The following is a 21,311-nucleotide window of genomic DNA, read 5'->3' as shown; positions in this document are numbered from 1 at the left end:
AGTATTAATTTGTCTTCTTTTCCACTTCACCTGTTGATATCTCCATCCTTCATGGTAATTAATGTCTGGGACCTGCACATGGTTTTTTTTTGACGGCACACTCCCACCCACAGCAGTGATGAAACCACCCTTTCCGGGGAGATTTGTGTTTGGTCCCATGGGATCCCAGTCCTAACAACAGCAGCAATCCCCATGCAGTCCTCTGGTTTAAGCATTACATATCTTGTTTTTGTACTGTATGTAATGCATTTGAAAGCATCAGTAAATCATTGCATTCTGTTTTTATTTACATTTTACTCAGCATCTCCATTTTTGTGGTATCAGGGTTTTAAACGGTACTGTAAAACATTTGCTCCAGGAGCTTCTTTAATCAAAATGTATCAATTAAAACGATTACAAAAAATAAAGTTTTCTTAAAGTTTGGCAGAATATAATACAGATGATTACTGAAAGCTTTCAAACCACAAAGTACAGACATTCTTATTAAAGCTCTAATGTGTCCATAACACATATATTTATGCAGCCATATCTTCACCAGTGCTTTTTTTGGATACCACATATGTTTAACCATCTCAGCTGAATTATTTACTCTCTTTGAATATCGCACAATACGCCTTCTTTTGCTGCTCACAAGTGCTTACATCTGGGATTAATTGTACTAAATTATCTGGGATGTTAATACCCCTGGAAAGTTTAAATGCATTCATTGTTTAACACACATCCCAATTAAACTATCTGATGCTGACTGAAGACATTAGAAGAAGATACACTGGACATCCCTCTAGCAAAAGGGTGTAGGTCTCAGACTTAATATCATAATACTGTTTTACAGTATACAACGTTTCTGTACATTTTCTTGGACAGCTCACAGTTTTCCCTGTCGTAAAAACATGAATCCTCAGGGATGACAAAAATTCATTAAGGTTTCATGGGCAAAAAGACAAATCCAGGCTGCCCAAACAGAAAGAAATGTACATTTATTTACATGCAGCTTCACTTGTTGAAGGCAGTACATTCAAACATCATAAAAACACTGAATCCTTGTTGTATCCTGGTCAGGTGTCCTCTGCAGGGTGTATCAGAACGGTGTAGTTGCCTGCCTTTGCCTCCTGACTGTAGACCACTGCAGGAGTGTCTTCCTTCTTATACAGCTGACATAAGATGATGATACATAGCACCACTGACAATACCTGACAGACAGAGAAACAGAGACAGTTATTGACTTACTGTTCATCTTTTGTTGCTTCATTTGCTAACCTTATCTGTTAGCTGTTTAACAGGTTTAACACTAAATGCTCAGGGTAATACACTTAGAATCTAAGACATCACCTCAACAAAGTGCAGGGAAACAGAGGCACAGAAACAACATATCTCCAACAAATTTAAGTTTTGGAAAATAAATATATATTTATATGAATCTGAATCTAAAATCTATGAATCTGAATCTAAAAATTGAAAACAAAAAATTTTGCAAACCAAACCAAATATTCAGAGGAATGAAATTATGGAATGGTTTGCCACCAGACATTACATATGCAAGAAGTGCAGCTGTTTTTAAAAAGAGGTTAAAGATATATGTGATGGCACAGAACACAATGGATGTATCCAACAAATACTGACTGTCACCCGAGAGAGCTGTTGCTTTTTTCCTAAACCTTACCATGTGCTTTTGTTGCCTAAACCCAACTATGTGTGCTTGGTGTTGAAGGAAAAAAATGTCAGTTTGCAGTGTGGTACTGATGTAGTGCATTTATTTTGAAAGAGTATAGCGTAGACTGTATGTAAATGTTGAATTTCCTGTGAAAATGGAAGTGTATCTTCAAAGAAGAAAACTTGACACGGTGTCCCAGAATGTCAACAACCAAATCACCCAGGGTACCTTGCACGTCATATGTGGACGTGGAAAGTCCATGACCAAAAAGTCAATATGTGACGAGGTCAGAGTGACAATGTGTTGGAATTGCATATACAGAGCCATCATTAATATTGTTTATACACCTGTCCTTTTTCTACTTATGAGCAGATTTACCCCAGATTTATGTTTCTATTCTTTATTTGTGCAGGTATTCTTTTCAGGTTTCATAAAGCCCTGAAAACCTTCACCAATAAGATAGGGCAGTCTGTAATACACCTGAGAGGCAAAACCCAGGGCTGATTCATCTCTTAATGCACCTTAAGTTCTTTTCTATTTGGATTTAGTGTACCAATTTCACACTGTTATATTATTTTGAGATGAGCGCTGAGGGTGTTACGTTTTTTTCTAAGTCAAGGAGACTGTCTATTGAAAGTGTTGACTAACATGGGGAGGACTTTGCTTTCAAACAAGTCAGCCATAAAGTTCAGCTGCACTCCTCACCGCAATAATACTGGCCCATTCCCTTACGAAAGAATAAACTTAGAACCTCCACTTTCAAGCCTTAAAGGAAGAGAAGTCCTTCAAGTGCTTGGGGAAAAAAATGATATCTGAACATCTATAGTTTCATCACAATTGGGCAAAATTCAGAAACTCTATGAAAAGGACAAAAGGGTGAATGAAGGCTTGTTTAAGAATAACCATTGTGATGACCATTAGTACACATTGGGAAGCTCAGCTCACGTATGTGGAAAGAGCTGGAAAAGTTAGATAAATATGAAGCCAGGTGGGTGGTTACAATCATAATAGACATATATAACAAACAGTACATACCCAGAATGATGTGATTGCCAGGTTTATACCGAATCCAATATTCATGGCTGTCATCATACCCGCAATCAAGTATGGAAGGCATGACTGAAATAGAAGAGCGGATCAGTCAATGTAACTTTACAAGTACATTGCTTCATTTTAAGGAGTCAGAACCAAAAAAAAAAGGCTGGAAGTCACAGTTTTAGACAACAGAAAGAATACTTTGTAATCTTAGAAGTATTTTCAATAGACTGTACATAAAGGTGGATGACACGACTGCTCTCCTAAAGTGAAGCCAAACCATCAGCTGTAGTATAGGCCCGCCCTCTCTATGTTAGCAGAATGAACCAAACTAAAGATCAAAGTACATATAAAATAAATAAATAAATATATAAATAATTTCTGTCATTTTATGTAGGGGTGTAACGGCTCACAAAATGGCGTAGTGGTGTCACAGTTTGGTACATTTACGTTTTTAAACTACCATTATAACTTGGACTGTTTTTTTGTAAGAAGCAGGAATTACAGTCTGGCTGAAATGGGCTCCTGAAGGAATATTGTAATGGGGCTCAGTCACAGTAGGCATATTCATACAGCCTATGTTTTCAACTACTGAGTCTGGTCTTTTATCTGCGGCTATAGAGGTAACATTAGGTCAAGACAGCATGTTGTGTTGCCTGTTGCATCATGTGGGCTGCCATGTTGAGTGAGAACATAATGTTTTACACAGTTTAAGCTGCATATTTTATCTTCCAAATGTAATGGGTAATGGGTTAGTTAAAATATTTGTTCGGTTTGTAATGCGGACCAAACCCAAAGCATTGAACCAAACAGTTGAATATAAATACATGTATTGTTACACCCCTAATTTTAGGTAGTTCTAATTGTGTTAATGTTTGTGTTAGGTGTTAGGGTGTGTTCTGAATCACATACTTTTTCTTTTTACTTATATTATGTTCTGCAGCTGCCGTTAAAAAACACGTACTGTTGCATGCAGTATGCACACAATTGGGATATACTACTGTCTTATAACATTACTCCTGAACTTTGACCCTCTTGCTTTTGTATCTGTTACCATGGAGATAAAACAAAAAAGTTAGAACTGCACAGATTGTTGATTCTAACATCTTGTTATTTAGTTATGTGCAATTGTCGTTGGCAATGTTGATGATTATTTTGTTCACTTAAACAATTGATATTCTTGTTATTACTATTCAACTGGTCATCAGTTACTCAAATGCACTGTCATCCTTCATTGCGACTTCTGAGAGATGTCAGTCAGCTGTCAAACAGTGACATCTGTTTGCGGCTCAGTTGATGGGAGGTATCGCTCGCTGTGCAGGATTGTGGGTCAGAACAGCTCAGCTCAGCTTATTTTACTGATAAGTTTGGTGTGAGTGTGACTTCATGGTTGACAGCTGTGTGTGCCAGTCGGTATGCTCGGGATCAGTGGCGCTGCTTGTGATTGGTTAAAAGTTTGGATGTAGTTTGGAGATCAGTGCTGCGCAGACTCTGACTCCAAATGCAAGATGCCAGTGGCTGTATCCAGAATATTTTGGCTTCATTTTTGCAGAGGAAAGGAGTAAGTGGAGATGTGCCATCCATCTTAACATACAGTTTATTGTGGTACCCTCCCTCTATATTAGGAGGCTTTGTAAATGTAGCCCCATGCAGCAACATAGAACAACGCTTCACTGGACCTGATAGCATGCTCTCTAATGTGAGTAAGACTTAGACTGCACTTTCTGAGAACATGTTTCTGTTCCTGTTTGGTAGAGAAATGGAAATGCAGCACTATAGAAAGCTTATTAGGGTTTTTTAATAGCTGTCTGCTGAAATCCAACAATTGTTTTGCTGTTTTATGTAACATTTGGTAGAGTATATTCACACAGTATAAATGGAGACAAGCTTTTTCTTGCAACATTGGTTAATACGATAGCAGTTTGCACGTCAACCTGTCAGTGTAGAAATTAACATTTTGATTATAATGCTTTTATTATTACCTCTTCATAAACCATGATGGGCTGGTCATCGACCCTGTGCTCATACAGACTGCTGTCCTTAGGAGCTGCCACCTAGAATACACAGATAGAATCAAGGATCACCTGAGTTATTACAGTTCATCCTGAGGGGGACATTAATGAGTGTACCAGATTTCATGGCATTCATCTAAAGGTTTTGCGCGACTCTAAGTCTGGATGACTTGATGAAAATCGATTCATCGACATGCATTTTTTTGACTTTCTCACCATGTTAAAGGGGTGGTTTTGATGTTCTGAAGTGGGATAGTATGGGCTGCTTATTCAGTGTAATGCATTCAATAGATGTCGGTCAGCATGCCTGCAGTTTGGAAAAGCAGGCTGGAGTCCGACACGCAAGCTAAGCAATGTACTGCTGCGGATGGGGGTCAGCAACAAAACTTAATTTAGCCTCTTAAAAATGCCCCATGTAAAATAATCAATAGAATTCGAAGTGTACGCTATATTTGGAGTATTAACTGTTTTACCTTGCTGTCAGACAGCCTGTTCCAGCAGGGAAGAAGTTAACAGCTTCAGTTTCCAATCTATGTCAAAACCACCAAACTTCAGAAACAGTCATTTTAGCTCATTGAACAGGGGAGCCACTGGTCTACTGCTGCTTCGATTACTTGTGTTTGTGTTTTGTATGACTTTGGTGAATCCGAACTAACCCTTGTAAATGCCATAGTCACACAGTAACACAAACAAAACATCTGTCTGAGGCAGCTGTAGACCAGCAGCTCCTGTGTTCAGCGATGGTAAGTTACTATTTTTTTTTGTTTGGCTTTGAACAGAGTGAAAGTTGAAATTGCTCAGACATTAAGGTAAAGCAGTGGTAATAGTCTAAATATAGCGTACACTTAAAGGGAAATTTCGGTTTATTTCAACCTGTCTCCTATCGTCCTAAATTTGTTTCAAGTGACTAGTGACATAAAAATAATAGTTAGCATGTTAGCCGTTAGCCTAGATACAGCCGGGGCGCATAGTAGTGTCAGACCTGTTAAAACGTAAGTGAACGGGCAACCTTCAAGTGCAAAGTTAGTCCACTAAACAAGCTTTTTCTCCACAAAGACCGCCTCATATCGTTAGGATAAATGTCAGAGAACATAAAGAAAATGACATGTAAACGTGTTGTCTTACCTTACCGGTGTGCTGCCATGTTTGTTGTTTACCATTTAGCTCTGCTTTCCAAAGCGCGGCTGAAATATCGCGAGAACAAGCAGCGACAGCTGGAAGGCAGAACCGGACAGTAGCCTGAAAAGTTTATTCATTTATTTTATTAAAGATTTATAGAATAAATGCTGACTTTTTGCCAGACTTCGTCTTTGTGGAGGAGGAATTTGATTTTGCAGAGTTTGATGGCCGCCCTTATTTATTTGAGCCAGAATACACTGACGAAGAGCTTTGTGAAATTGAAGAACGGAGGAGGAGAGAGAGACAGAGGTGCAACAGGTAGAGGACGAGAGAGGAGGAATGGCTGCTGCAAGGCTGCGTAGCTCTGGAGATTGGTGGTGTACCTGTGAATGCTGTGCCCCAGTGCCCACAGAAGAGGAATGCCTCTGTTGCAAGGAATGGGACCGGTTGCAGCCTTATTTTCAAGGTCTGGATGTGACCGAGGACGAGACACCTCCACCTAGAGTAGTACCCAGCTAGGCTTTATCTAGAGCTCGCGAGATATATTTTGGCCGCACTTTGGAAAGCAGAGCTAGATGGTAAACAAACATGGCAACACACCAATAAGGTGAGACAACATGTTTACATGTCGTTTTCAGTATGTTCTCTGACATTTATCCTAACGATATGAGGCGGTCTTTGTGGGAAAAAAAGCTTGTTTAGCCTCTTGCACTCCACCCCCATTTTGTAGTGAAAACACCTAAAATGACACAAGTTTGAAGAAAATTGCTCAAAGTATGACCATTCTACAGTGTTTTTTCCATGCAAAGATCCAGGCGGACCTCCACATGACAGAGCGCTCACTCCGCTTCAAAACAGTACTATCAGTGATCAAACAACACTCAGCCAGCTTCAAACATCGTACCTTATTGAAATCAGGTGTGATTATGATAGCTGATGTTGTTTATGACAGAAACACCATAAAATATCACCAAATAAAGCCATATGAAACGTGAAAGTTGTGATCCCACTTTCTAGGCGGTATATCTCAGCCAAAAATAGTGGTAGGAGTGAGACTCTTACCTTTTATAAACCAGCTACGTGTCCGCTAACAGATCCGCATGAGATCACGAGTAATCCTTTAACTTGTCCCCTCGAAAAACGGCATGACATGACTTGTCACCACTCATGGCGATTATGGACTTTGTGTATTTAGGCTGCTCTGGTGCGAAATCTGTAAGGAATAAAAGAAAAACGATGCCCGATTCAGAAAGCCGAGAGCTTCCTGAATCTGGTGATACCAAGCATCACATGGTTTGATGACGTAGTGCGCCTGTGAGATGCCATTTAACAGAGGAGGGAGGGAGCGAGGACGCCGGCGTCAGTGGACTAACTTTGCACTTGAACGTTGCCCGTTCACTTACGTTTTAACAGGTCTGACGCTACCATGCGCCCCGGCTGTATATAGGCTAACGGCTAACATGCTAACTATTATTTTTATGTCACTAGTCACTTGAAACAAATTTAGGACGATAGGAGACGGTTTGAAATGAACCGAAATTTCCCTTTAAACTGATACTGATTTTTTTTTTAGGTGGTACTTTTTTTAGGTGGCTAAAGTATATTTTGTCGCTGACCCCTCCACAGCAGTACATTGCCCATCTTTCATGTCAGACTCCAGCCTGCTTCTCCAAACTGGAGGCGTACCCCCTGACAACTACTAGGTCCCCCATACAACCTCACTTCAAAAATATGAACTGTCTCTTTAATTTTTAATAGCGTCACAATGAGATACAGTATTCTCTACGTTTTACCAATGAATACTATCAGTGGGTCTTGTTGGACGAACTGAGTAGCTTTCACACTCACACATGGACGAGTGGACTCTTGTGTGCACAAGCAGGATTCTGAGATGTTGTAGCCCCAGTCCAGGTAGCCCTTATCCAGTCCACAACACTGATACTGAGAAGGGAGACATAAGGAAGATGGATTACTGCAATGCACTTGAAACTCTGCCTTTTCTCTGTTAGAAAATGATGTTGTTTAAACGACTCAACAGCAAGTCGAAGTTGCTCATTTTATCAGGAGAGAATGAGCTTCTGTATTTGATCCTCCACATCCATATGTTCAATCTACACCTTGGTCTTTCTGTATTAGAAAAACGTATTTACTGAGGTGTTTTTGTGTATGTTAGTGGTGGTGTGTGTATGTGTGCTGTCTGTCAGTGTTTCATGTTGGTTTATCAACACATCTGATTAAAATGAAGATGAGACAAAAATGTGCTTGATCTTGAATGCATACATGAACTCAGACACCCACACAAGGTCACCTACTTCCATCTGTGTATCCTTGAAAATCTCTACAAAAATCTCACTAGCATTATTCAGCGGCAGCATTTTCAGGTATTGCTTCTTCATTTCTTCAACCATCTGCACACAAAACAAAGTAACATAAGAAATGAGACAACCAGCAATTTGAAAATGCTACTAAACCAAACCAAAAAACCACCAGCAGACATGTTTTTGTTGTAAATGACGTTCTCAGAATTCTGTGTTATCTTTCAGGAAAAGGTTATTAGTGACACCAGTAGCTGTTAGGTGAAATACAGTCAGCATCCCGTAGCCAGTGCTCACACTTGGTAGGCGCGAAAAAGAACCTTGGCCCAGTTGTTTAATAAATGTAATCTGGTCAGAATGATTCAGATTTGGAAATCACAGGTTTGTGCTCTCCAAGATCAGCAAATCTATTTCCCTTATGTGCCGAGGAAATTATTTTATTATTACAACATTGTATTCATATATTCATATTACAACTTTTGTTTTTGCTCCCATTTTTCATGAGCTGAACTCAAAGATCTAAAACATTTTCTATACACACAAAAGACCATTTCTCACAAATATTGTTCACAAATCTGTCTAAAGTCTGTGTTAGTGAGCACTTCTCCTTTGCCGAGATAATCCATCCCACCTCACAGGTGTGGCATATCAAGATGCTGATTAGACAGCATTATTATTGCACAGGTGTGCCTTAGGCTGGCCACAATAAAAGGCCATTCTAAAATGTTCAGTTTTATCACACAGCACAATGCCACAGATGTTGCAAGTTTTGAGAGAGCGTGCAATTGGCATGCTGACTGCAGGAATGTCCATCAGAGCTGTTTCCCGTGAATTGAATATTCATTTCTCTACCATAAGCCGTCTCCAAAGATGTTTCAGACAATTTGGCAGTACATCCAACCGGCTTCACAACCACAGACCACGTGTAACCACACCAGCCCAGGACCTCCACATCCAGCATGTTCACCTCCAAGATCGTCTGAGACCAGCCACCCGGACAGCTGCTGCAACAGTCGGTTTGCATAACCAAAGAATTTCTGCACAAACTGTCAGAAACCGTCTCAGGGAAGCTCATCTGCATGCTCGTCGTCCTCATCGGGGTCTCGACCTGACTGCAGTTCGTCGTCGTGACCGTCTTGAGTGGACAAATGCTCACATTCGATGGCGTCTGGCATGTTGGAGAGGTGTTCTCTTCATGGATGAATCCCAGTTTTCACTGTTCAGGGCAGATGGCAGACAGCGTGTGTGGCGTCGTGTGGGTGAGTGGTTTGCTGATGTCAACGTTGTTGATCGAGTGGCCCATGGTGGCGGTGGGGTTATGGTATGGGCAGGCGTATATGTTATGGACAACGAACACAGGTGCATTTTATTGATGGCATTTTGAATGCACAGAGATACCGTGACGAGATCCTGAGGCCCATTGTTGTGCCATTCATCCACGACCATCACCTCATGTTGCAGCATGATAATGCACGGCCCCATGTTGCAAGGATCTGTACACAATTCCTGGAAGCTGAAAACATCCCAGTTCTTGCATGGCCAGCATACTCACCAGACATGTCACCCATTGAGCATGTTTGGGATGCTCTGGATCGGTGTATACAACAGCATGTTCCAGTTCCTGCCAATATCCAGCAACTTCGCACAGCCATTGAAGAGGAGTGGGCCAACATTCCACAGGCCACAATCAACAACCTGATCAACTCTATGCGAAGGAGATGTGTTGCACTGCATGAGGCAAATGGTGGTCACACCAGATACTGACTGGTTTTCTGACCCCCCCAGACCCCCCCAGTAAAGCAAAACTGCACATTTCAGAGTGGCCTTTTATTGTGGCCAGCCTAAGGCACACCTGTGCAATATTCATGCTGTCTAATCAGCATCTTGATATGCCACACCTGTGAGGTGGGATGGATTATCTCGGCAAAGGAGAAGTGCTCACTAACACAGATTTTAGACAGAATTGTGAACAATATTTGAGGGAAATGGTCTTTTGTGTGTATAGAAAATGTTTTAGATCTTTGAGTTCAGCTCATGAAAAATGGGAGCAAAAACAAAAGTGTTGCGTTTATATTTTGTTCAGTGTATATATATCTTACGATATAATGGCGAAAACTCTGTCTGTGGGTGTGTCTGTGTGTCTGTTCCACGTTTTTCTCCTCACTGACTTGGTCAATCCATGTGAAATTTGGCACAGTGGTAGAGGGTAATGGGAAGATGCGAATGAAGCAATATTACATCAATTGGCCAAAGGGGGGCGCTATAGCAACCAATTGAAATTGCAAACTTTGAATGGGCATATCTCATGCCCTGTATGTCGTAGAGACATGAAACTTTGCACAGAGATGCCTCTCCTCATGAGGAACAAATTTGTCTCAAGAACCCATAACTTCCGGTTATATAGATTTTCCGCCATTTTGAATTTTTTGAAAAACACTTAAAATCGATCTCTTCCTAGGAAGTTTGACCGATCTGCATGAAACTCGGTGAACATAATCTAGTAATCTAGGGACCAATATCTTAAGTTCCCTCTTGGCAAAAGTTGGAAAACTTACTAAAACTGAGCTTCTATAAGGCAATGAATATATATATGTATATATATATATATATATATATATATATATATATATATATATATATATATATACATACAGTACAGGCCAAAAGTTTGGACACACCTTCTCATTCAATGCATTTTCTTTATTTTCATGACTATTTACAGATTCTTTCTTACAGTAGATTCTCACTGAAGGCATCAAAACTATGAATGAACACATGTGGAGTTATGTACTTAACAAAAAAAGGTGAAATAACTGAAAACATGTTTTATATTCTAGTTTCTTCAAAATAGCCACCCTTTGCTCTGATTACTGCTTTGCACACTCTTGGCATTCTCTCCATGAGCTTCAAGAGGTAGTCACCTGAAATGGTTTTCCAACAGTCTTGAAGGAGTTCCCAGAGGTGTTTAGCACTTGTTGGCCCCTTTGCCTTCACTCTGCGGTCCAGCTCACCCCAAACCATCTCGATTGGGTTCAGGTCCGGTGACTGTGGAGGCCAGGTCATCTGCCGCAGCACTCCATCAGTCTCCTTCTTGGTCAAATAGCCCTTACACAGCCTGGAGGTGTGTTTGGGGTCATTGTCCTGTTGAAAAATAAATGATCGTCCAACTAAACGCAAACCGGATGGGATGGCATGTCGCTGCAGGATGCTGTGGTAGCCATGCTGGTTCAGTGTGCCTTTAATTTTGAATAAATCCCCAACAGTGTCACCAGCAAAACACCCCCACACCATCACACCTCCTCCTCCATGCTTCACAGTGGGAACCAGGCATGTGGAATCCATCCGTTCACCTTTTCTGCGTCTCACAAAGACACGGCGGTTGGAACCAAAGATCTCAAATTTGGACTCATCAGACCAAAGCACAGATTTCCACTGGTCTAACTGGTCCATTCCTTGTGTTTCTTGGCCCAAACAAATCTCTTCTGCTTGTTGCCTCTCCTTAGCAGTGGTTTCCTAGCAGCTATTTGACCATGAAGGCCTGATTGGCGCAGTCTCCTCTTAACAGTTGTTCTAGAGATGGGTCTGCTGCTAGAACTCTGTGTGGCATTCATCTGGTCTCTGATCTGAGCTGCTGTTAACTTGCGATTTCTGAGGCTGGTGACTCGGATGAACTTATCCTCAGAAGCAGAGGTGACTCTTGGTCTTCCTTTCCTGGGTCGGTCCTCATGTGTGCCAGTTTCGTTGTAGCGCTTGATGGTTTTTGCGACTCCACTTGGGGACACATTTAAAGTTTTTGCAATTTTCTGGACTGACTGACCTTCATTTCTTAAAGTAATGATGGCCACTCGTTTTTCTTTAGTTAGCTGATTGGTTCTTGCCATAATATGAATTTTAACAGTTGTCCAATAGGGCTGTCGGCTGTGTATTAACCTGACTTCTGCACAACACAACTGGTGGTCCCAACCCCATTGATAAAGCAAGAAATTCCACTAATTAACCCTGATAAGGCACACCTGTGAAGTGGAAACCATTTCAGGTGACTACCTCTTGAAGCTCATGGAGAGAATGCCAAGAGTGTGCAAAGCAGTAATCAGAGCAAAGGGTGGCTATTCTGAAGAAACTAGAATATAAAACATGTTTTCAGTTATTTCACCTTTTTTTGTTAAGTACATAACTCCACGTGTTCATTCATAGTTTTGATGCCTTCAGTGAGAATCTACAATGTAAATAGTCATGAAAATAAAGAAAACGCATTGAATGAGAAGGTGTGTCCAAACTTTTGGCCTGTACTGTATATATATATATACAGTACAGGCCATTTACAATGTAAATAGTCATGAAAATAAAGAAAACGCATTGAATGAGAAGGTGTGTCCAAACTTTTGGCCTGTACTGTATATATATATATACAGTACAGGCCAAAAGTTTGGGCACACCTTCTCATTCAATGCGTTTTCTTTATTTTCTTGACTATTTACATTGTAGATTCTCACTGAAGGCATCAAAACTATGAATGAACACATGTGGAGTTATGTACTTAACAAAAAAAGGTGAAATAACTGAAAACATGTTTTATATTCTAGTTTCTTCAAAATAGCCACCCTTTGCTCTGATTACTGCTTTGCACACTCTTGGCATTCTCTCGATGAGCTTCAAGAGGTAGTCACCTGAAATGGTTTCCACTTCACAGGTGTGCCTTATCAGGGTTAATTAGTGGAATTTCTTGCTTTATCAATGGGGTTGGGACCATCAGTTGTGTTGTGCAGAAGTCAGGTTAATACACAGCCGACAGCCCTATTGGACAACTGTTAAAATTCATATTATGGCAAGAACCAATGAGCTAACTAAAGAAAAACGAGTGGCCATCATTACTTTAAGAAATGAAGGTCAGTCAGTCCGGAAAATTGCAAAAACTTTAAATGTGTCCCCAAGTGGAGTCGCAAAAACCATCAAGCGCTACAACGAAACTGGCACACATGAGGACCGACCCAGGAAAGGAAGACCAAGAGTCACCTCTGCTTCTGAGGATAAGTTCATCCGAGTCACCAGCCTCAGAAATGGCAAGTTAACAGCAGCTCAGATCAGAGACCAGATGAATGCCACACAGAGTTCTAGCAGCAGACCCATCTCTAGAACAACTGTTAAGAGGAGACTGCGCCAATCAGGCCTTCATGGTCAAATAGCTGCTAGGAAACCACTGCTAAGGAGAGGCAACAAGCAGAAGAGATTTGTTTGGGCCAAGAAACACAAGGAATGGACATTAGACCAGTGGAAATCTGTGCTTTGGTCTGATGAGTCCAAATTTGAGATCTTTGGTTCCAACCGCCGTGTCTTTGTGAGACGCAGAAAAGGTGAACGGATGGATTCCACATGCCTGGTTCCCACTGTGAAGCATGGAGGAGGAGGTGTGATGGTGTGGGGGTGTTTTGCTGGTGACACTGTTGGGGATTTATTCAAAATTGAAGGCACACTGAACCAGCATGGCTACCACAGCATCCTGCAGCGACATGCCATCCCATCCAGTTTGCGTTTAGTTGGACGATCATTTATTTTTCAACAGGACAATGACCCCAAACACACCTCCAGGCTGTGTAAGGGCTATTTGACCAAGAAGGAGAGTGATGGAGTGCTGCGGCAGATGACCTGGCCTCCACAGTCACTGGACCTGAACCCAATCGAGATGGTTTGGGGTGAGCTGGACCGCAGAGTGAAGGCAAAGGGGCCAACAAGTGCTAAACACCTCTGGGAACTCCTTCAAGACTGTTGGAAAACCATTTCAGGTGACTACCTCTTGAAGCTCATGGAGAGAATGCCAAGAGTGTGCAAAGCAGTAATCAGAGCAAAGGGTGGCTATTTTGAAGAAACTAGAATATAAAACATGTTTTCAGTTATTTCACCTTTTTTTGTTAAGTACATAACTCCACATGTGTTCATTCATAGTTTTGATGCCTTCAGTGAGAATCTACAATGTAAATAGTCATGAAAATAAAGAAAACGCATTGAATGAGAAGGTGTGTCCAAACTTTTGGCCTGTACTGTATATATATATATATATATATATATATATACACACACACACACATATATATATACATATATATATATATATATATATATATATATATATATGTGAGTGTGTGTGTTTGTATGTTTGGTAGATTATTTCTTTGTTGTAACAATGCTTCTTGGCAATAAATGCTTCTGTAACAATGCTTCTTGGCAATAAATCTTATACCGTCCCTTTTAAATGGTGCCACATTTGTAAGGAACATGCATTTGTGGGATGAGCAGCAGAGCTGAGTATGTGGGTTGCACCCATGAAAAACTTGCCAAATCTTCTCTGCCAATGTTTTTTTTTTTTTTTTCTTTTGCTGTTGCTATCAATTCTTGTTTTGAGCTTCTGGTACGTCCAGATGCTGACAATCAGATGCCTGATTGGCACCTAATTAGCATTTTTGCCCACCCTGACATGTTTACATCTTGTGCTTTTATAGCTCTACTGATGTTCAGTAACCTGCTTTGCCCTGTCAAATAAAGAATAAAATACAAGCCAGTGATGCAGGAATAAGTCCTAAAACCTGCAAATCGGTCAACATTTTAGCACTCTGTTCCCTCATCTTGACTGCAAAAGACTTAATATATGAGCAATGAAAAGAGCTTTTCCTGTTTAGTCTGCTATCATATAATATTTGTACTGAGTCTAAAAGAAATATCACAGAAGGACAACACATTTCAAAGTCAACTTAGTACTACCTTTGGTTGCATGGCCAGTCCATAGATTAGATTTACAAGCATGAATAGACTGCTCAGGATCAATCCAACTGCAAACTGAGACACACACGCATACACAAGCATTAAGATTAATGGAAAAAATTAAAAAGATTCATACAGTGTTTCTACTGCTGCTTCCCTTTACCCACCACTATAAGGGCCCACTTCTTCTCTTTGCAGGCACCATACAGACCAATGATGGTCAAAATCAGAGTTATGATGGAGAAAATATACAGGGTATGAAGGATTGCCATCGCCTCGTTTACCTGTGGAGAAAACAGAGAAGCAGGTCAGCAGGCTCAGTGAGCAGGGAAAAAAAATCAGAGTTCAATGCCCTGTGTCAGCATGCACACTGCCATAGTGTCTCAGTTGTTGCCTTTAGTTCTTGAGGTCAACCTCGGCAGTTTCCACACAGATTGCAACTGTATTAAATATTCTGAAGGAGTTTTTACATGAAGTTCAAACATTTTTTACTTGAAGGCAGTAAGAATACAACCCAATTACCACTTTCAGGGTTGTGTCTGTGAGTCAAACTTAAGGAGAAGATTTTGCAAAAGATTTCATTGATAACAGAGAATTATCTCATTAACTTGTTGCCTTGTAGCTTTAAAGGCACTATTTACATGTCTCAAATATTCCAGCTGATTGTATCTCATAAGATAGATGGCTTTAGAAGAAACACTTCTTTTATTCTCTCTGGTGAACTAGAGTAGAATATTTCACAAACCTGCAGTATGTCAACATGGACTCAAATGTTGGACTTTAGCCCTGTCTGGTTTAGTGTGAGGTGTGTATTTTGTGTTCTTAAGGAAACTACTGTATGTGTAAACCTTTAAATAGGAAACAAATACAGCCAACTTTTCAGACTTTTGCAATGCTTTCAAATTCTAAAAGTGCATCTTATTTTTTTTCTGTCCAGCAAAATACAGAGTAATGAAATACATACTTTAAAGCAGAGTTGTACTAATACCGATACCAGTATCGGAAATGCCTCCGATACTGCCTAAACTGTGGTATCGGGTATCAGCGAGTATAGCCTATGACCAATCCGATACCACGTAATGCCTCACGTCATTACGCATACACACGCTACAGGCAAACAAAATGGAAACAGAGCGGAGTTTTAAAAGCATTCTACTGTAGCCTTTAAAATTTCTTTTTTACCAAATTGTGTGGCTGCACTTTAACCTCTGTCTCACTGGATAATAATGATAAAAAAAAAGTTTTATGGCATTCAGTCTACTATTATGTATGTATTTCTTAATATTTTACATAGTTTTAGGATTTGAGACATACAACAATTCATATCCCATCCATTTTTATTTTATGTGCTGGTTTTGGATTGGTACTCGGTATCGACAGATACCTAAGGTTCAGGGATCGGAATCGGTATCAGGAATGGTATCGTTACATCTCTAATTTAAAGTCTGATTTAGCAGCCAACAGCAGCTATCATTAGCACAAAGCTCACACATAGCAGTGAGCAGTAACTGCCGACAGGCCAGGCAGCTGATACGGGTTGAGACTGAGAGGTATATTAGTGATGGCTATTTTGCTCGTGTTTATAGGATTGTGACATTTAACAAAGGTGTTTATATATGTATATTTTAGAGTGAAAGAGCTAAGAGAGCTTATAGAATGCATTGAACATGTGGATGGGCGTACAAAACGACATTGCTGCTTTATTCCCTAACGTTTATATGGTAGGGTAGGGCTCTGGTTCCCAACTGGTGGGTCACGAGTCCATTCTGAATGGACCACAAGTAACTCAGGAGCATGTCAAGTTTGAAAGAAACACACTTTGTTTTGAAGTGCAGTGTCATTTCCTGCTGTAGAGTGACAGAGATAGCAAATTATTGGCCGTCAAGGGCCGCCCCTCAACACACACTGGCAGCGGCGCGCAGCGGCACCTCAACATGTATTTCCCACCCCAGCCCGCTAGGTGGCTGTACCTACACTAGTTGCCAACGGTTGCCAACTGCTAGTAACAGAAGAAGAAGAGGAAAAACTTTGAGGCAACAACAACTTGAATTTCACGGGTGAGTCGTCTTATTAAAAATTTGAAACAACCGGAGTTGATCCTACGAGATGAGACGTACATAAAAGGCTTTTTTCGCAGCGCCGCCATGAGCGCCGGCCGCGCTGGAAATAGAGTAGTGGGCTGAAGCAGAGCGGCGTGGCGCGTCGGCCGGCGCCAGTGTGTGTTGGTTCATAGAATATAATGAAGGCTCTACTGTAGACAGAGTAACTTCAGAGAGCCTTCACTGATATTCTTTGTGGATAGCTACCAATAGCTTTTGATAGCTACCGGTGAGAACAAAAGCACTATCCTCTTCCTGTTTTGGTTGCGCAATGGTTGACTCACTTCCTTTAAGCCGTATATCATACCTGGAGATTGTTCCAGTGGCAGACAGAACTGCATAGTGAAAGCAAGGCTTATAGGGACCTAATCTCAACACTGATGGTTTCATCACTCTATTACATTGTCCAAAAGGCCTGTAATCACCTATTTAACACTGGTGGGACGCCCTCCCGACCCAACCCTGCCCCAATGAAATGTTCTGCTGGGAAACCTTGGATCCTGGCATTTATGTGGATGCTACTTGATGTGCTCCACCCATCTAAACACCATTGCAGAACAAGTGCACCTGTTCAAGGCAACAGCACTCCCTGATGGAAGTGACCCCCCAGCAGGACGATGCATCATGTCACACTGCAAAAATTGTTACGGAATGGCCCGAGGAACATGACAATGAGCTCTAGGCTTCGACCTGGTTCCAAATTCCCAAGATCCCAATCCAATCAAGTATCTGTGGTATGTGCCTGTACCCCAGAGGTGGCAGCAATCCACAAGGGGGTTCTTTTTGGATTGGACTTCACTCTGACCTGTTGAGGCATGGACACAGGACCTTAAGAAGGTGTCCTGTGGTGTCTGGCACCAGGGTGTTTTGCAGCAGATCCTTTAGCAGTCCTGTAGGTTCTGAGGTGGGGTACCAGCACGTCCCACAGATGCTTGATCAGATTGGGATCTGGGGAATCTGGAGGCCATGTTGACACCTTGAGCTCTTTGTCATGTTCCTCGAGCTGTTACTGAGCAGTTTTTGTGGTGTGGTGTGGTATAGTGCACTGTCCTGCTGGGGGTTCACTGCCATTGGGGAGTGCTGTTGTCATGAAGGGGGATACTCAGTCTACAATGGTGTTTGGATGGGTGGAGCACATCAGGTGTGATCCACATGAATGCCCGGACCCAAGATTTCCCATCAGAATATTACACTGTAAAAGATGATCAATGTTATTCACTTCACCAGCCAGTGGTTTTAATGTTTTGGCTGATTGATGTGTAGTATAATTGTTGCCTAGTTGTGTAAACTCCATATGACAAGTGAAAGCAAAACACTTGTGTATTTCACTTCAGCTTGAAGTTTCACAGGTCACCATTAAGTCCTCGAGTATGCTTTTAACTATTACAGTTTTTTGCTGACCATTTTCAAATGCAGGCTGCACAGCTTCAGACTTACTTACCTTGTCACTGGTGTGCTGATATCTGGAACAGCATATTTAAAAAAAACAAGTTTCTAAAATACAGTAGCATGGTAATGTAAATACATACATTACCTTTTCATCTCTGTGTACGTATCCATGGGTAAACAGGGTGGCGGCCAACAGCAGCACACAGGCAATCTGCAACAGCCACAATACACTTCATTATTCATAACTTTCAGGGCCATAAGTAGAAGTGAGGAGTTAGCGGGAAAACAAGGCTTCAAGTCAGATAAAAAGGCTGTTGGTAATGCATGTAACCACGTTATTGTATTATGATGACCATACAAATTCATCATCAGCCAGGGTGGACATGTCTACATGCATTGCAACATCAATTGATTTTGTAGTCCAAAAAAACCCAAACCTGTTGCTTTAATGAAAATACCTTTTTGCTCACATGGCTTGTTTAAAAAGGTCAAAATGTGTTTTTAATCTATAAATACTCAACAACAGGGAGACACCAGCCAGCCTTGCAAAACAACACTGACAATAAATGTCGAGTGACGCACAAACAAGTAGAACCCCATGTTGCGCAATCCAGTCCCTAACCACCCTCAGGCTTGTGTCAAAGTAAGGAGAAAGATGATGATGAGAAAAAATGGAGGGAAATTAAAAACTTATATCACATTTTTTAATTTAATTTTAAACATGTAAAAGATGTGTTTCATCATTTACCACATGATGGTGTGGTAAATTATGAAACACATCTTTTTTCTTCTTAACCACAAAGTACCCACTTTCTCCCCAAAATGTTTAATCAACAAGTTTTGATTTTCATGTGAAACACCTCTTCTCCTTTCCAGTTAACTTTAGCTGCATCTCGGTTGCCAACATTTAGAGCAAAATAAGACATCACATTTCTATATCCGGCACAGAAAACAACTCAATTGAAATAATCCACTCACAGATTTAAGCATCTGATACAACATGTGGTTTATGTGTAATTACACATGTAATACAAAGAACAATCTGCACTTACAAACCCTTCTTCTGTGTTGGGCAGCAGCATAAGAAAAACACTTACCCCAATCAGACTGATCACAGTGATGTAACTCCATTTCACACAGACGTTCACTTTCCCCATTTTGTCGTGTTAGGACTCGCAGTCAGGATTTATAGGATACAGTTTAAAGTTTTCCTACAATAGAAACCCAGTGCTGTAGAGAAAGACGTACGCCTGAAGTGAAAGTTCACTTCTTGTCACGCACAGCAGCTTGGTGTTTGTTCATGGGTGTAGAGGAGGAGGTAGTCCTCATGTTGTGCTGGGAAAGGCCCTCCCCATCTGCAGGGGCAGGGTGTGTGTGTGAGGGACGAATTGGAGGAGTTGGGGGAATAATTTATATCATTTTTGGGAAACATTTGCACAGATTGTCCACACATAATTCAAAATTAGTTGAAAAACTGATTCTAATTTCTTGTTTTCCTCCATTTTGTTTTAAATATCAGTGTAAAGCTAACAGAAAAGCCAAGTCAAGTCCAATTTAGAGGGTGTTAGTAATGTGTGTACTCACATTACTGTGGTCACAAAACACAATGTGGATATCTTGTAAATGGCTTTTCAGCCATTTACTGTGCAGTGTGTTTTTCCCTTTCCCTTTCCCTTTGTTTTTATCTCTTTGGACAAGCTTTTTAAGAAGATCTGAAAACAGATGATAAAGACAACAGAGCTCTCAAGTGGAGCTTTTCTCTCTGTGTGTGTGTGTGTCTGTTTCTATGAGTGAACATGGCTTCAGCGCAGTCCCCCATAAAGCAGTTTTTGTCTGCTGTTGTCTTGAATGAACAAAGACACCATAGTCTGTTTCAATGGAATTGCACTGCTTGGGTCCATGTGCACTTCCTGTCAGCTGATGTCATTCACATACACTACAAAACATTCCTATCTATCTATCTATCCATCCATCCATCCACCCATCCACCGCAATGTTTCAGCAGACTTTTCTACTGCCTCCTCTGTTATCCCCTCAGTGTAACATTTAAAATTTTTACTTTAAATTTATACTTTTGCTTGTTTGTGTTCGTATTTTTGTTTATTTCTAATTACACAAACAAGCTATAACTACCGTTACTAATCTTTAAAGGTGCTAGTAAGTGGATTTTGTTACCTTTTAACAGAGGCTGGCTAACCGCTTCCCCCTGTCCAGACTTTATGCTAAGCTAAGCTAACAAGCTGATCGCTGGAGCTTCATATTTACCGCAGAGACATGGGAGTGGTATCAATTTTCTCATTTCACGCTTTGCAATACAGAAAATAAACATATTTTTCACACAATTTCTCAAACATTTTATATGTTTATGGTACATGTGTGTCTGTGCAAAGTTTCATACTGCACATTTGAAGCTATGTATTGAATTGCTGAGATAGACGAGGGGATAAGCATTTTTGTATTGTCACCAACTCCCACTGTTTTGAAATACTTGGGTTCCTGTGGGGCACATCAGCACTGCTCATACCCCAGCTGTGTGTTTACTTTGAATCCCTGTGAGGCATTCTTCAACAGACAAATGAGTTTTTGAAGCAGCTATCATCTGCTGTAAACTTTTCCCTAAAATCCTCCCCCACTCCCAGGGAGACTCTGTCAGGACTTTGGTCGAAAGCAGCACTAGTATTAGAAACATATCACTGTAACTATGATCACTGTGCAGTTTGGAATCAGTAGGTCCAAAGTTTGCAGGAAGTTACGTAACTAGTCTGGATCTACAACCCTTAAATGAAACCTAGATTTCAACATCAGTCAGGAGAGGGACCCTCACTCTGGAGAAATACGCTCTCACTCTGATTCCAGTCACAACTCTGGCTGTAGTTTATTTGTACATGTTGCAGATGACTTTTTGCCTTTTTAGTTAGTCCAGATAGCTGAGTAATCC

The 21,311-nt window shown here is 40.9% G+C and overlaps 1 protein-coding gene across 1 annotated transcript; it reads right to left on the bottom strand.

Annotated features, from left to right (window-relative positions):
- Positions 1-348: 348 nt before the first annotated feature.
- On the bottom strand, positions 349-19,674 carry LOC117270515 (tetraspanin-8-like). Its single transcript, XM_033648166.2, has 9 exons — positions 19,471-19,674; positions 18,519-18,584; positions 15,053-15,169; positions 14,886-14,960; positions 8,130-8,225; positions 7,666-7,758; positions 4,669-4,740; positions 2,687-2,770; positions 349-1,190 (listed from the first exon to the last, which is right to left on the bottom strand). The coding sequence occupies exons 1-9, from the start codon at positions 19,528-19,530 to the stop codon at positions 1,056-1,058; spliced, it is 798 nt and encodes a 265-aa protein (XP_033504057.1). The 5' UTR covers positions 19,531-19,674; the 3' UTR covers positions 349-1,055.
- Between the last annotated feature and the right edge of the window lie 1,637 nt (positions 19,675-21,311).

The sequence above is a fragment of the Epinephelus lanceolatus genome, chromosome 13 (assembly GCF_041903045.1).
Source record: "Epinephelus lanceolatus isolate andai-2023 chromosome 13, ASM4190304v1, whole genome shotgun sequence".
Taxonomy (NCBI): domain Eukaryota; kingdom Metazoa; phylum Chordata; class Actinopteri; order Perciformes; family Serranidae; genus Epinephelus; species Epinephelus lanceolatus.
Note: the sequence above shows the minus strand (reverse complement) of the source record. Positions and strands in the feature narration are given on the sequence as shown.